This window comes from Octopus bimaculoides, chromosome 7 (assembly GCF_001194135.2).
Source record: "Octopus bimaculoides isolate UCB-OBI-ISO-001 chromosome 7, ASM119413v2, whole genome shotgun sequence".
NCBI lineage: Eukaryota > Metazoa > Mollusca > Cephalopoda > Octopoda > Octopodidae > Octopus > Octopus bimaculoides.
The window spans coordinates 14,190,155-14,207,542 of NC_068987.1; the positions used below are offsets into that span (position 1 = coordinate 14,190,155).

A 17,388-nucleotide genomic window follows, 5' to 3' on the forward strand; every position below is an offset into this window, starting at 1 on the left:
AGAAGAAACTTCTAGCACCAGCCACCTTTGCTAAAGACAAAAATAAATAAATAAACATCAGTTTGCGAAAGCTTTCATCTCTCTTATGCCAGAATAATTGTTATAATTATTTATAAATTAAAAATTTTTTTTTTTTAAATGCAGTTGTAAACAATAGCAAAAAAGTTAGAGCACCGTGCAGTGTGAATGATGTAAATTTGTTTTTATATTTCTACGTACGCGTAAAGAAAGAATAGTATAGCTAGCTAAAATTGTCTTGTACAGTATACAAGTCGACGTTAATTGTAGCCAAGATTTCCAAGAATACAAAACAGCATCACTCGTTTATTTTCTGTTAGCATAGCGATGATAAAACCATAAACGGAATGCAAATATCAAAGAACTTACCTTGTAAATACAGGCTTTAACACTTTGGTATAGGCGAGACATCGTGACGTTTTAATGTAGCACGTCAACAATGTTTCGGTATCGGAACTGCACGGCTACCTGGTTAGATTTAGGTTTTCTTTGTTTTGCTTGAGATTTTCTTGTGTCTTGAAGGAAGACAAAAAGTACCAGTAGAAATTGGTTTCTTCAGATGTCTGCCTATATGTCCCTCCTCCTGGATTCCGCTGGTGCTCAACTGAGTAAGCATACACGCTAAACAACAAAATATGATTATATATCTATCCCCCTCTCTCTATATATATACCTATCAATGTATATCCGAAATTCTGTCACTGACACATTGACTTTTTTTAAAGAGGGGGCGGGAGGGACTCGCTTATAGTTTTGTAAATTATATTTTTCTCGTTCCCCTGGCCACACACATACACAAACAAAATGAATGGAATTCGTATTAGTACTCTTTATCAATCATAAATCGTCCAGATTAAAAGCGAAAATTACGAGACGATATAATGATAACGTAGCGAGGGATGGTGATGAAATAATAACAGCTACAAGATGAAGAGGTGAGAAAGGAATACAGCTGCCACGTTGTTTATTTTGCCATGTTGTTAGTCGCTGACGTCTGAAACCAATTTCTGATTGGTCTAACGCCCAGCCTCGTTTTCATTTCAGCGAATGCAATTTCAAATCCAGACTCCGAACTGGCAATGATTTATCAATTTCACTGTCGAAGCAGTGATTTCACTGTTAGATCGTTTCTTCTATTTAAAAATCAACAACATTTATCTTTTTTCTCTTTCGATTGCAAAATGTATTTCTTTTATTGCTTTTCAAGTGATTCGGAGCATCGCAGGATTTTTCTTACATCAGTCCCTTAGATGATTTATTTGCGTTTCAAATCTGGTACATATTAAACTTAATATCTTAATGGTGTCAGATTAAAGGCTCTACAACGAAGCTATCATGATTTAATATTGATTTCTTTTTAAAGGAAAAACGATATGATCTGCTTTAATTCCATTTACATCTAGGATGCTTAAATGGAATATTAAATCGACCCACTTCTCGGCTCGTACTTTGTTTTATCGACCACGGAAGGAGGAACGGCAAAGTTGATATTGGAGAGGCTTGAACTTCGAAGACAGGCATTTTGCCCGATGTTCTACCGATTCTATTGATCCATTACATATAGAGCATTTTTTTTTCTTTATTTAAAATATTTGAGCGGTTCGGTGAAAGAAACCGATAGAATAAGTACCAGGTTTTTTTTAATGTACTGGAGGTGATTCGTTCGACTAAAACCCTTCAACGCGGTGCCCCAACATGGTCGCACTCCAATGAATGAAACAAATATAAGATAAAAGATAATGACTGAGACATTCGAGGCTAAGGCCATGGCCCTTTTCCAAAACTCCAGAAGAGAACAACTTCAGACTGGAGATCAGTCTCAAATTCTTGCAACAAAGAAGACCACTAAAAAACATTGAAGATGGTGGCGTTTATTCAGTTGACGAAGTAAGTTTCTTATCTCTCTCAGGAACAGCTACTCCAGCTAGCTTCCATTGAATTTCCATCTATCAAATTTCCTATGTAACGAATGCTTCAATCTGACTGGGTCAGATTAATTACATTAACTACTGGGTCGTTTTAACTATATTATACTTCCTCAAGTAAAGATAGATTAGCACAGGGTCGCTAAACTCGTGGGGCCCTGAACAACTGCCCAGTATGCCTATGTCTCAAGATGGTACTGGATTGTGGTACATCCATGATGTACCAATGACGGAGTCGAAAAGTCTTTTAAGTCTCTGAGGCTGCTCCGTTTTTTAATCCAAAACAGAGCAACGTTCAGTGATCAGTCTTTTGTAGGTTGAAAGTGTTTCAGAAATCAGAATCCATCAAAAGTTTTCTGCACATGCACAAGTTCCACTGAGGTCGACTTTGCCTTTCTTCCTTTCAGGGTCGATAACATATGTACAAGTTGAGCACTGGGGCCGATGTAAACGGATTACCCTCTTTCCTAAAATTACTAGCTTTGTGTCAAAATTGAAACCTCATAACAAAATACATGACAAGCTAAGGCTTGAATTTTGAAACAAACGCCTGTAACTACTGTTGAAATGCGCTGTGTTGTTGCTTCTCAGTGTCTGTCTACATACGGTGGTTCCCTCCAAAAATTGAAATGTTGGGGTTTTGAAGCATCGTCTATTTATTCTTAACATTGCTCCTTCGGAATATCAGCTTTTGCTCCACTCAAAGCAATTTATGAGGCTGTCTGAACTTCTCTATTGTAGTAATCGTATTCTGCATTAATTTTCGTCTAAAGGCTTTTGCCCAGATTTATGTTATTTCTTGGATTATCAAAGAACTTCGATGGAACCAAATATCCATGTATGTCTAGTGCAAACATTTCAGGACCCATGCACACCCACAATCCCGTTCAAAAATTATTCTTCATAAAATAAACTCAATTCAGATTAAATTTCTTTACAGATTTGAATAAATATATTAATAATTGTTTCTAATATAGGCACATAGCTATAAATCTGGAGAGAAAGGGACAGTCGATTATATTGACCCCAGCACTTAATTGGTATTTTATTTTATTGATCCCAGAAAGAAGAAAGGTAAAGTTTACCACAACCGGATTTGAATTGAGAAAATAAGGACCGTAAATAAATACCACTAGGCATTTTATCTTAACAATTGTGTCTATCCACCGTCATACAAATAAATATAATTGTTTCTGATTTAGGTATAAGGTCAGTAATTCTGAGGGAAGAGGTCAGTTGAAACCATCGAACCCAGTAATTGACTGATACTTCATGTTATCAAAACCGGGAGGATGAAAAAGGAAGCTGACCGCAGCGGAATTTCAACTCAACGTCTGAAGAGCCAAAAGGAATACTGCAAGTACTAAAACAAAAAACAACAAAAAAAACTAGTCTCTTAACGCGCTAACCATTCTGCATTTCAATGATTGATACAACGCAATAAACAGCTTTTCGTTTCAAAACACACAACTATTTAGTCTCACTCACTGACTTAATAGTTCTGTTCCGTAAACATTAGAAACCTGAACTCTCGAACCCTGACCACTTTTAGACCATGAGTCATAAACCTCGTCTTTGAACACACACACATAGATATTATATATACAGATATATTATCTCTCTCTCTCTATATATATATATATAGAGAGAGAGAGGGGGGGAGAGCAATATTATAAGAGTAGGCCGATTTATAGGATTACCTTTGGTGGCGAAAATAAAAAATACGTACACCCGGTGCTTAGGGTTAGGGTTTAGTTAGGGGTTAGGGTTTTTGTTACGCCGTAAACGGATGATGTACGTATTCTTTACCTCCGCCCTCTTAGTTTCACGTCCACGAAGCGCTTAGCTTTACGGCGCATCATCATATTCCAAAACCTGTTGGCTTAAGGCCTCTCTACAAAATTCTAGAGAGGTCTTAAACTAACAGGTTTTGGGATTTGATGGTACGCCGTAAAGCTAAGCGCTTTATGGACGTAAAGCCAAAGGTAATCTCAAAAACCGGCCGATTATAACTTTTATATTAAAATAAATAAATAAAATTTTGCAGCATTCATTTATTGTGAAAGGATCCCTTCCATGGGATCCCAAAACAGTCATGATTCGTCTTGTAAAATTTCCTCCAGAGGCTCTACACTTGTTTCTCTTCTTGTAAACCCATATTTGGTTTTAATGCCACTCCATAATCACAAGCAAAGCACCAGAATACACGATCCTTTCTCCACAGAACATTAGTTAATCCTCTGGAATTCCTTGCCAATGTCTCCCCCACCACTCCGTATAGCTTATTAGCTGCACCAGTTTCACCGGTGTTGGACGTCTCTGCAAAACTATGAAAACACCCCTTCCACCAGATAAAACCTTGATTTAAAAATAAAAGACGCTACGACAATTAAAGCCTTTGTTGAACAGTTATTTCACTTTGTAGACATCGCTAATGTCACTGGGGAAGATATTTATGACATAACATCCAACGTCGACTAAACTTCGGAATTATTTTATGTAGAAAAATACTGCGGGAATCTATTCAAGCTGCGTCAAAGAAAAGGTTAAATTTATATTAAGAAAGTATGTCATTAAAATATCACTAAAACTACATATTCAGCCGCCTTCATTTCATTTGCTCATTTAAAAAATTATGTTTGCGGGAAGGCGGTGAGTTGGTATCATTACCACATCGGACAAAATGCTTCGTAATATTTTTCCCCCGCAACATTAATAGGTCGGCAAAACATAAAATGAAAAACTTCATGCTATTTATTAACAAGAAATGACTCAAACCGACATTTAGAATTTGCCGCGTTTGGTGGTATATTGCGCAATGCGATTGAATACGCACTCCGTATCTAAGTAAAACTAGACCGATCCAAATGCCTAACTTAACGAAGTATTTCAGCGTCACATGGCAGGTCGCATGACCAATCATTAGAGACATGGAGCCGTTTTCAGAGTACTTAAGTCTAAACATGCAATTATAAAATTAGTCTCGCTACACATATATTGCTGATACATTATCTAATAGTGTTCTTGCAGGTCGAGAAAAGCTCTTGTGACCCAAATGTCTATTTGGTTCCAGAGAATGTTATTGTAGGTGTCCAAACATTTATTAATTCGCAAACATAAATCACTGGAGAATAATATTTCTGTAGAATGCTCGACTGGTCACCAACAAAGTTATATTTCCAAAGATTGACAATAATCGCATAAAGAACATGGAAAGTCACTGCATATATATAACCATATTAACCTGTACTTGAATAAGTGTAGATCAGTCCTATCTGAAAGGGGTCAGTTGCTAAGTTGTTCACAATTAGAATGAAGCCCCAAAAATTGAGGCCACATCACAACTGTCTAACAGTAGATCGTGTGCAGAGTGTGGGGCTGGATGGGGGAAAGTTTTAGTTCTCTGTCTAGCTGAGGCACCCGGCATTGCCCGGGAATGAAATTGTTCCTTATATATTGGAAGAAAAAAGCAAAATATGTTGTAGAGAAATTTATTATTCTAAATTCAATTTAGTCTTCAATTGGGATACAATTTATTCTTCAGTTGGGAAATCAATTCACAATACAAAATAATAATAATAGTAATTTATTTCTTTATTGCCCACAGGGGGTTAAACATAGAGGGTACAAACAAGGACAAAGGGATTAAGTCGATTACATCGATCCTAGTGCGTAACTGGTACTTATTTAATCGACCCCGAAAGGATGAAAGGCAAAGTCGACCTCGGCGGAATTTGAACTCAGAACGTAACGGTAAGCATTTCGCTAAGCATTTTGCCCGGCGTGCTAACGATTCTAACACGAAAAATTTTACCATATGCACAGTGTCGTTCTGGAAGAAGTTTAGATTCATGTTCATTCACAAATGCAACCAAGTCTGTGGTGTCATTATTTGTCTCTCTTGCTATGTCTCTTGAAGTTCAATCATTAATTTGACGGTTTGTTTTTGGCAGCCCAGAGCCACAATCTAGCAAATTTTTGCCTCAATTTCAATCTGTACTTGGTTAAAATTTGTTTCAGAGAACTGAATATTGATATCTGGGTTTGCCTGTTGAACTGCATACTTTAAGTCCTCAGCCATGTCCTCACGATGTTTCATCCAAAGCTGTAGGGGACTGCCAAGTTGACACGTGTTCAGTATAATTGCAAAAAGGTTACGGAGTTCCCTTGGAGAATCTGATACAGTCAACACAAGGTTCCAATGCTCATCGTTTTCTAAAAAACAACTTTGTTGAAAGCATGCTTCCCTATAAGTTTCACACATATGACCATTTATCCTCCTCGAATGTTGGAATGATTTGGGACCACATACTTCATGCAAAAAGAGCCATAAGTAGTAGCATTCTGCTTGGCTTGGGTGGGGGACACTGTAAACTCTTGCAAGAGCGTCGGCTCGTTTCATCTTGTGTCATTTATTGTTTCTGCAGGTGTAATACTTCGGTAATTGTGGGTAAAGGAGTTTTCTTGCATCTTCATCTACTTGACACAACTTAAAAATGGCAGTAAGTGTACCTTCTTTTCTAGAAAGTGCTTGTTGCAAGGTTGTTTGTTTTGTAAAGATAACCCAGTGGCCATTCTCTAGATGGCTACTGAGATGAATGATGGCTGGGTGCCTCTCATGAATGGGAAAATTGAAGATGCACCAAAAAGCCTCATTGGTACTGATGTATCTTCTTATGTCATACTGTACATCCTCGTCGTTTTATTTATCTGCTGACTGCCATTCTGCGTAAGAGTGTATGTTGCAGCATCTAAACCTTTGTTTATAAATTTGCAAACGTACTTAATAGAGTTAACTGAGTTGCAGAATTCAACAATGACTATGGCTACGTGTGCTCGTCTTTGCTTCACTGTAGAATACTGATCATCTACGTCTACCTCAACTCCTCTTGTAGAGAGTGAGAGCATTGTTCTCGGAAACTTTTTTCGAAAATTAAAACGGGTATTAAAAGAAAAAAATGAGCTTGAATATCTTCACAAGAGTGATTGCAATTAAATGGCGATTGTGGAACGCCTCACACGCGCGCGCACATACACGCACGCACACACACACATACACACACACAAACATATACACACAGTATCAAACATCAGATGAAATGGACGTCAGAGAGAGAGAAGGGGTGTGTTGTCATGTATACGCACATACATAAATATGCATACATATTTTTTGTATGTATGTATGAGTGCGTGCATGTGTGTGTGTGAGAGAGAGAGAGAAAGATAGAGAGAGTAAGTGCCACTTAGATATCACCCTCTCTCTCTCTCTCTCTGTGTCTCACACGCACACATACATTACAAAAAAGATGTATGCATATGTTTATGTATGTACGTATACATGACAACACACCCCTTGACTGACTATCACCCTTTCTCTCACAAACTCTCACATACTTCAATGTATACAAACGTACATACAAAAACACGTGTGCGTATGTGACTGACTTGTGTGTGTGCGAGAGAAAGAGGGGGAGAGAGAACATTGCAAAGAATGAATGAAATAAACATGAAATTAAAAAATTTTATAAATAAAAGCTCGTTAAAAACTATCGGATCTTTCTGAATTGACGGGCACCACTTTTCATTTATGTTTTATGTAGTGTTTTTGGTACCGAAACACTTTCAAACTTCGTATACTTGTGTATTTTGTGTTATAGAACAGATAAAAAAATTTGTATTCTAAGTTAGTTCATGTAGAAAAATAGGGTACTACTAAAGCAGCGCGGACCCGAACGCGCAGTCGCGTGTCCGCGCTAGCTAGTCGTGAGTGGTCGATCCTAACCCTAACCCTATTCCTAACCCTAACCCTAAACACGTATTCATTTGCACACGCGGGTTAGGGATAGGGTTAGGGTTAGGGACAGGGTTAGGGATAGGGTTAGGGTTAGGATCGACCACTCAAGACTAGCTTGCGCGTTCGAGTCCGCGCTGCTTTAGTAGTACCGAAAAATAGATACATGTTATATTCCAATAAAAGTACTTTTAAATGTAAGGAAAAAAAAATGAATTTCGATTGACATAAGCGGTTAATGTTAATTTGTTACTACTATTTACCGCGTGCTAAGCGACAACATGTGTTGTTTTAGTGATGGCAGCAGCCAAAGTAGTCATAACAACCATTTATGAACACTGATAATTACACAAATGCTGAAAGTATTTAATGCATAATTCAAATTAAAATGTCTTTAACACGAACTATATTCACATCTTTCAGAAGGAAACAGTTTTGTTCAGCGTGTAGATTACCATTGTTGCATTATGACTGGACGCGTCTTTATACAAACCAACTGAAATGTTCGAGTCGTTCTAGGACAATATTTACTCGACCTCAACATTCACAGCTATCAACTACTCTCAATGGAGCTGAACCTAAAGACTGGATGTCTTCAGCTTTGCCGATGCGATACGTATTTGTAACAACATCGGAATCTATTTGGGAAGATATACCTGGTATTCATCTGTTTTATGTCTTTATGAACATGTATATATATCATTGTGTCCTTGATTTCCCCTCTAAATGTTTTGATTTTGGATTTAACTATATTTAAGCGTGTTAGATTTATACAAAGCCAAACAACCAAATTAATTGTTCTGACGTTTGAGAAACTCCTTATTTAGCCTTAATACTAACAAATTATTATAAGGTGCAATTTCTTTTGTCTCGACATCCTCCTATGTGTTTTTCCTTTGATAATGTAGACCTAGACGCACTGTCTAAAATATGATATTAATAATGATGATGACGATAATAAAAAACGGCGTTGAACTAGAGTTAGCCCACACACTGGAGCTCGGTGTGTACACACCCGATTCAGTGGCCTGCGTAAACACAAAGCAGTTCGAGTAAAAGCTTCGGTCTTTACATATTACTACCTTAATTGTTTTATTTCGCCCTCTCTGTTTTCATTGTCAAATAACTTTAACGAAGTCCACTCTGTTGCCAATGTTCGACAGGTCCCTGCTTTGAGGATATTTTCCTCGCTCTCTACCTTCAACCAGTCTCGGAGGTCCTGTAAAGCAGGGGTCCCCAACCACCGGGCCGTGTATCATTTGGTATCGGACCGCACAGAAGGAATAAACTTTAAAAAATTTTGACTAGTCTGCAGGATGCTTTCGCATTGTATGCATAATATATATGTATTGTATTTGTAATAATTAAATTATATATTATGCACTTTATTGTTATGTGCGTGATTGCCCGATCTGTGGAAAAATTGTCTTCCATGAAACCGGTCCGTTGTGTAAAAATAAGTTGGGGATTCCTGCTGTAAAGGATCAAGGGCACTGCTTTCGTTCTGGGTTAAAAGACAAAAAAAAAAAAAAGATTCTTTATCGTATAACTTTAAAAAAGACATACGATGAGTCCATCGGTAATTATGAATGTTTCTTACAAGATCACAAGGAGTATGTAAGGCGGTGAGCTGGCAGAATCATTAGCACTCCGGGCAAAATGCTTAGCGGCATTTCATCCGTCCTTACGTTCTGAGTTTAAATTCCGCCGAGGTCAGCTTTACCTTTCATCCTTTTGGAGGTCGATAAAATAAGTTGCAGTCGAGTACTGGAATTGATATAATCGATTTAATCCCTCCCCTGAAAGCCTTGGGCCAAAGTTTGAAACTAATGTAAAGAGTATGTGTAAGTCGAATGGTTGACTCGATTGTAGGTAGCGAAATTTCATTAATGACTGTTAAGTTAGCGTTACAATATTTAATGTCTTGATCAGTTTTTTTTTAAAAATGCTTAGGCGACAAAGAGAAGATAATATTGATTTCAAATTCTGGCACAAGGCCAGCAATTTCGTAGTAGGGGATAAGTCGATTACATTGACCCCAGTGTTCGACTGGTACTTATTTTTATCGAAAGGATGAAATGCAAAGTCAACCTTGGCGGAATTTAAACTCAACGTAAAGACGGACGAAGTGCCGCTAAGCATTTTGTCCGTCTTTGCTAAGAGAAGGCAATATTAATCCCGTGAGTACTATTTCTATAATTTCAGCAAGCAGGGGGAATAACTCCAGATATATTCCGTAATTTGAACTACAACTCATTGGCCTTCACCCAGTTTTCTCTGTCCCAAATCCTTTACTCAATCTTTCCTCTTTAGAACCCCTTCCTTCTAGAACTATTGCCGATGTTCTATCTTCTGCCATTAATCTTAGTATGTAGGTATTAACCACACTAACCTCACTGGATCCCCTAGTTTAGGCAGGTCCAAACTGAAAGAGCTGTTGGCACTACTTCTTATTCAACTATTAATCTCTCCATTCAAAAGTGAAATATGTTAGTTTGCCCTGATGAAGAACAAAAGTCCAAGACTTTGAACAAAACCCTTCATTTCTCTCCAACAAATTATTCCACCTATAATGTAAAACTTTTCACTTCCTCACAGCAGACTATGTTATTCCACATAGACCATCACTACTTTCATTGGATCCTACTGTTCACTTCCGTAATTTCTTACATCAACTCTAGGCACATATTTTGTTACCATTTTTCTGTTGACGTATACTACCTTTTGTTTCACTCATATTTGAAAATAATGAAAAATTAGGAAAATAACTTCGCCATTGTTGTTATGCTGGTGCTTGGAACATAAACTAACATGAAATTTTGGTAGGGAATTTTAGATCACTTTAAAGAAGTTTGTATCATAGAACCAATGGGTTAACATCGAAGGAACCCTATGATAATAAAGTCCTAGATACTTTAGTTTAGTCTATATAATCTTCTCTTTTGTTGGTGATATCTATTAATCACTTGAATTGACCCATGCTTGTTACTTTTATTAGCCACCAGAGATGCAAAGTTAATTCAAGCAGTATTTGAATTTGTTATAATGGGAAGAAATTAATAACTTAGATATTTTACTGTTCTTTTAGTTGTATCTGATGAATTTTTTTTTAAGCCTGTGTCTGTCAACCTAAGACGGGTAAAATTAGAAGCAACTACTCTTCCCTTCACAAAGTCAACACTGTGTTTGTTACACATGATAGTCATGAATGTTGGGTGATGATAAGTACTGCTGTATCACAGAATAAGAGACCCTGTTGAATGCTTTCTACCTGTTGGTGAATCCTAAGTACAGCAGCTTACTTTTAACTACATACTTCCCCCTGCAAGTGTATCACCAGGAAGAGAGCATTAGCATAATTTTTCCTGACATAAAACTAAACTGCATCTCATGCAGGCTAATTTTCTTCCTAATTAATTAAGCTATAGCTCTTTCTATGATTTTCATGATCTAGTAATAATAAAGTTGTCCTATACTAAGTATTTATCTTCTTATTTGTATGTTATATGTGTGTGTGTGTGTGTGTATAATGTATGGATATCTGCATGTATGTATGTGTTTGCCATTTTGCTTTTGAAAAAGTTTTTCCAGAAATGTTTTTATTTTTATTCTTAGATGGATTTGTTTTTGATACTGGTTATGTGGATTCCCATGCTGGTTCTCCTTACGACCCTAAAATTCCTTTGATTCTTGCTGTCCATAACCTCATGTCCAGCCATGAAGATCTTATTCCACTCTTGGCACCATTAGTCTTGAAAAATTACAGAGTTATTGCAGTTAATCTTCCAAGTAAGTACAACTGTAACTTTATTGAAGTATATTATAAGATTGTTGTTGTTTAACCCCTGGTCAGTTCTCATCAAGCTACCTTGTGATCAAATGCATTCCAATCATGGCCATCCTGACATTTTAGAACATGTAGAACTGCATTATTCTGTTTCGTTTAAGCCTTTAGAATTCACATTACTCTGTCAAATATAATACTTATACATTCACATTGCTTTCAACTAATCATTTATTATCTTGTAGTGTTGAGATTTTGATGATGTGATTGTAAATTCCAAAAAAATGCGATGCTGATTGAGAAGGAATTGTATTGAGTCATTCTGGATGTAAAATTCTGTCTGTTTTTGATTCATAGAATAAACTGTCATTAAGAAGTAATAAGAGATCTGTGTGCCAAAGACTTCTATCATCTCATCATTTTAACGTTCTGTTTTCCATGCCTGCATGGGCTGGATGGAGTTTATTGAAGTAGGTTATCTACAGCCAAATGTCCTTCCTGTCACCAACACACACTTGTTTCCAAGCAGAGTAATACGTCCCCATAGCCAGATATGTTCTCAGAAAATATCAAAAATGAAGGACACTGTTTGTATGACAGCGGCATTCATTTGCAACTATCACACAATGTCAAGACAAGGAGACATAAACACAGACTCACACACATATGACAGGCTTCTCTGCGTATCTGTCTACCAAATCCACTCACAAGGCTTTGGTTGTCCTGGAGCTATTGTGTAAGACACTTGCTCAAGGTGCCATGCAGTGGGATTGAACCCAGAACCATGCGGTTGAGAAACAAACTTCTTAGCACACAACCACACCTATATTCAACAAATAATGCTTACAACTCAATGTGTATTGGATATAAAGGAGAGAACATGGCTACCATGTAAGACATTAATTATTAAAATAACCTAAAATCATAGCATTCACTTTCAATAATAATTAGAATTTAATATTTCTAAAAAGAAAGGCAGAGTAATTACCATGCTAGATAAAATGCTTAATGGCATTTCTGACTCTTTACATTCTGAGTCAACTGAAGTCAACTTTCACCAAAGTTGACTTCGTCTTTCATCCTTTCAGAGTTGATAAAATAAGAACTAATTGAGCACTGGGGTTGATGTAATTGTCTTACCTTCTCCCTTCAAAATTACTGGCCCTGTGCCAAAATTAGAAAGAATATTTCCAAAAATAATCATTGCTTATTCGGTGATTTTATTTTCAGGTTCCATCTATACAAATGGTGTTGGTTTAGGCCATGATGATGGTTTCCTACACTCCACTACTGAGAATGCAGAATTTATTTTTGATTTTCTAAAAGAGCTGAAAATTCCAAAGTAACTATTACCATTTGATAAATTTCTTTATTTGACAAATTGATAATGATAATGATGATGATGTGTTGGGTGTGTGTGTGTATGTGTCATATTTATATTTATTTATTTATCTAGGCATAGATGTGGTTGTGTAACTGATTGGTTCACTTCCAAACCACATGGTTCTCTCAGCAATTGCTTCAACACCACGTTTCTAGTGAAAACCCTACCAGTAATGAGTTTGCCTTATTTGGGATGGTCCGCTTCAGTATTAACCATTATTCTTCCATTCTTCTCTTTGATGTTCTCTCTCTCTTTCGATTTCTCTCCTCTGTGCTGCTTCCTCTTCCGTTTCATCTTGTCACCTTTGCGATGCTGTCATTCTTAGATATTCTCTCCTCACTGCTGTTTTGCTCTTCTGTTACATCTTGGCGCTTTTGTGGATATCTCTCCCTTGTGCAATTAGGTGCTCTTTTTCATATTGACGTCTTCGAGCCCGTCTCTCTTGTCTCACTTCTTGTGATTGATTTAATAACCTTAATGTATTGTTTAATCTTCTTGCGTCCAGTTCTTCCCGAGTGAGACTGGCTGTTCTTCACCTTTGTCTCTCTCTCTGGCTAACCGTTGCCATCTGTCTGATTCATTCTCCATAGCAGGTGGATGAGTATATTTAATACGACAGGACACAAACTTCAAAACAAATGCGTATATTTGTGTGCGCGTGTGTGTACGTTAGTTTGTTTATTTTTCTATACGTAACCATACAAAGACCAAAATTACAAAGGATTACATTAACAGCATACACAGAGACCCCCCCCCCCCCGGCAACATCTATACATTCTCTATCTCTGTCTGTCTGTCTCTCTCTCTTTCTTTCACTACTTCCTGAAACGGGAAAAAATCTTGAAGACAGGCTTCACTGCCTTGGCAAAATTCTTCATTCATAAATATTTACAAACATCACGGTATCAGCAAATATTTGTAAATATTTATAATTACTTTCCTTTTATATTTAGCTTTCTTTAAACAGACAATATTATCAAGCTTTCTTTCAATAGACAATATTTTAATTCTATGACTTAAAAATTACCACTTATTTATTTATCTTTATCTTATTAACTTTTTAAGCAGAAAATCTTCCAGAACAGTCAAACATCCGTAGAAATAATTTTGAGGTGCAAAAATCTTATTTAGTTATCTTATATATTGCAATTAATGTTTACCAGAAAAAAAAAATCAGCATTCATTGAATGAAAATGTTGCTGTTGAGAGAGAGTGTGTGAGTGAAAAAGAAAGAGAGAGAGAGAGAGCGTGTGTTTGCGTCTGTAGATAGATAGAGAGAGAAAGAGAGAGAAGCAGCGTTCATCAACTAAGTGAAAAGGTTTTTGTTGAGAGAGCGAGAGGAGCTGTTTGATTCCACTCCCTCTCTCATTGTTATTACCATTTTGTCTCTTCTCTTTTTTTACTCTTACTTACACTGTTACTTCCTCATTGCTTTTGGACAAACTTACAAACAAGCTCATTATATAAGGGCTTTCCTATAAGTAGGTTATCTCCCTTGGCTAGGCGGCGCTCCATGTAGACAATTAAACTTCCGCAGACTATCCACGCTATTGTTATTGTTTTAGGTCTTATGGATATAAAGCAGCTGACAATTTGTTGTCACATTAGAATTTTCTTACTGTGAAATAAGATTTTATCAAACTGATTTTCTATCATGACTTTATATAATACACACACACCATATAAAGTGAGAGAGAGTATATTTATCATTTATTTGTTCATTTAACAGATTTTTCCATGATAGCATGGGTTATATTTATACACATGATGTTTGCAATTGACAGTTAACTATGATAATGTTTATGAAGAATTGTCCTTTTAATTTTCTTCTTGATATTTTTCTTTCTCACACAAGGGTTGATGTATTACTTGGCCACGGCACTGGATGTTACCCTGTTGTTCGCTTATGTGCAGGACATGACCTGTTTAAGTCTGCAGCATTAATTTCTCCTGCAGGTCACTTACCATGCCCGTCAGTATTATTTTATTTCTATATGCACCTTTTTTTTTATACATACCATACACATTCCAAATCTACCCTTATTCAACAGATCTATGATTAAAAGTATTCTAGCTATGAACATCTCATCATTTTGGAATGAAGCATCGTTTATCTGGTATTACATTGTCCTTGGTATATGAAGGTGTGCTGAAAAGTTCTTGGCTTTGGTTCAAAGAAAATACAGGAGGGTCAGTTAATTAAGATTTTATTGAACATATTCCCCTCTCAGATTCACACACTTACTGTTGTGGTCCTTTAGTTTTTCTAAGCCCTGTAAAATAATTTAGAAAGTTGGGCTTCCAACCAAGCCTTTCATGATACCCTTAAAGCCAGGAACTTCTCGGCACTCCTTCGTATATGTCTTTCTATTTTTATGCTTATAGAGCATGATTTGAAGGAGAATTGGGTGCTATCTTTAGCAGGCCACACGACTATGCATAGGCTCCCTTGTTTTCACATATTTTGATAGGTAATTTTAGTAAGTGGAAGAGTAATTTGGGTAACTCTATGCCATTTTGAATAAAGTTTTTGTTATCCTTCTGTTCCAACAGTGAAAAGCTAGCATGACTTTTTTGTTAGTCACCTCTGGTTTCCCACCTGATCTTCAGCCAACCATTCATCTCTGATGTGTGATTATTTATAGTGATAGTGATAACTATTGTTAGCATGAGTATCTTAGGCACATACCTTGTAAAATGCACCACACACTTCATGATGACAATCATGTTGTCAGTAGCTCATCTGCTGTCCCTCTGTATGTAACTCTGCACACATACTAATATGTCTGTCTGTTTATCTAGCTCTCTCCAGGGCTTTCTGTGGTCAAGATTGATCATGAATCTGCATAGACTTGAGCAAGGTTTATTTTGTGGAAGACTAGCAGTTGCCCATACATGCACATTTTCCCTTTCTCTATGGCTACCAGTGTCATCCAAGGAAAAGGCTTAATACTGTTTGGCACATGTTCCATCATAACACAAAAAGTCAGTATTGATGCTGCAAGACATCCCATCCAATGCTTGTACACTTCTGCCAAATCCACGGCCCTGGATTGGTAGTTTTTTTTATTGACCTGTTACAAATAGCAGTCAAATTTTCTTTGGATCACATCCAGCTATCTTAACCATTTTATTATTATTTTTCTTTGTCTCAAATAATTTTTTAAATAATGAAGAATTTAGTAAAATAACATTGTCATTATAAAGCTGGTGTTTGGTGCATAAATTAACATGGAAGTATGATGAGAAAGTTTTAATTTAAATCACTTTAACCCTTTAGCATTTAAAATGGCCATATCCAGCCCAAATATTCTACTGTACAGATCCAGCTTCCCACTCCTACTCTACAATGTAATTTTAAAGATAAACAACCACATCATTGAAACCTTGAATCTACAAGGTAATGCATGACTAATTCAAAACAATGTGAATTAATAAGCATTACATTTGACAGAGTAATCTCAATGCTAAAGGGTTGATAAAGCAAATTTGTTTCATATAACCAAGGGCAGTCTCAGATGGGTTGGTTTCAAAAGGGTTAAAAAGAAAGGAGATGTATAACAATGAAGTCCTAGGTACTTTAATTTAGGCTACATCACCTCATTTGTTTGAGATCATTTGCTACTTTAGAATCTTAAACATACATATAAGCATGCCTATATTCATTCTCTATTTTCCTTCAGTGACTTGTATCAAGGTTATTTTATTTTACACCTACAGACTAATCACTAGTACATTACCATACTATAACTGTGAAATCAATTATCTTTCAGCTTAGTAAAAAAAATATAAAAATCCCAAATATTTAATAATTATATGGATTTATTTTCCTATTGTTTCTTTTTGTTTTATAATATACACAGAGGAGTCCAACCTCACTTACGCTATAAGTTGTTCACAGAAGTATGGGATGTACCCTACCTTCGACCTTTTGCAAAAGTTTTTGTCTATCTATGGAAACTCAAGGATGCTTACAGGGAATATACAACAGAAAGCGTTATAAGGGGTTTCTTCATAATCAACGGTATAGACTTCAATAGTGTAAGTATAGTTATTATTTTTTTTTATACTGATAAAGATTATTTTATTTACTTTTCTCAGTTGTATTTGCTTGGCAAGTAACTTGTTCTGGAATCATGTGTTGAATCTGATTCAAGTACGTGATAAGAAGCTTGCTTTCCAACCACATGGTTCCAGGTTCAGTCCTACTACATGGCGCCTTAACCTTCTACTGTAGTTTTCTACTATAACCTCAGGCATGGAACATGGATGTTAAATTTCGGCTTGCGAAGACCTGTTGGGGCAAGCGAAAGCGAAATCGTGATGGCACTAAGAGCACCGTCCAAGCGTGATCGTTGCCAGAGCAGCTGTCTGGCTTCCATGCCGGTGGCACGTAAATAGCACCATTTGAGCGTGATCATTACCAATGTCGCCTTCCTGGCACTTGTGCCAGTGGCATGTGAAAAGACATTCAAGCGAGATCATT

General features: G+C 36.6%; 2 protein-coding genes and 1 long non-coding RNA gene across 3 annotated transcripts in view; 2 read left to right on the plus strand and 1 right to left on the minus strand.

The window, feature by feature from the left end:
* LOC106871124 (uncharacterized) overlaps positions 1 to 1,023 on the minus strand; it is a 31,359-nt gene extending 30,336 nt beyond the window's left edge. Inside the window, exon 1 of the mRNA XM_014917435.2 lies at positions 388 to 1,023. Within this exon, the coding sequence (XP_014772921.1) occupies positions 388 to 429 (42 nt within the window). The 5' untranslated portion in view covers positions 430 to 1,023. The remainder of the gene's footprint in view (positions 1 to 387) is intronic.
* A 25-nt stretch (positions 1,024 to 1,048) lies between these two features.
* LOC128248321 (uncharacterized) lies at positions 1,049 to 4,337 on the plus strand. Its single transcript, XR_008264558.1, has 2 exons — positions 1,049 to 1,905; positions 3,146 to 4,337. It is a non-coding gene; the product is annotated as an uncharacterized LOC128248321 (long non-coding RNA).
* Positions 4,338 to 7,989: 3,652 nt separating this feature from the next.
* LOC106871135 (uncharacterized) overlaps positions 7,990 to 17,388 on the plus strand; it is a 13,183-nt gene continuing 3,784 nt past the window's right edge. Inside the window, exons 1-5 of the mRNA XM_014917444.2 lie at positions 7,990 to 8,393; positions 11,350 to 11,523; positions 12,749 to 12,860; positions 14,758 to 14,874; positions 16,766 to 16,943. Coding sequence (XP_014772930.1) covers positions 8,123 to 8,393; positions 11,350 to 11,523; positions 12,749 to 12,860; positions 14,758 to 14,874; positions 16,766 to 16,943 — 852 coding nt within the window. The 5' untranslated portion in view covers positions 7,990 to 8,122. The remainder of the gene's footprint in view (positions 8,394 to 11,349; positions 11,524 to 12,748; positions 12,861 to 14,757; positions 14,875 to 16,765; positions 16,944 to 17,388) is intronic.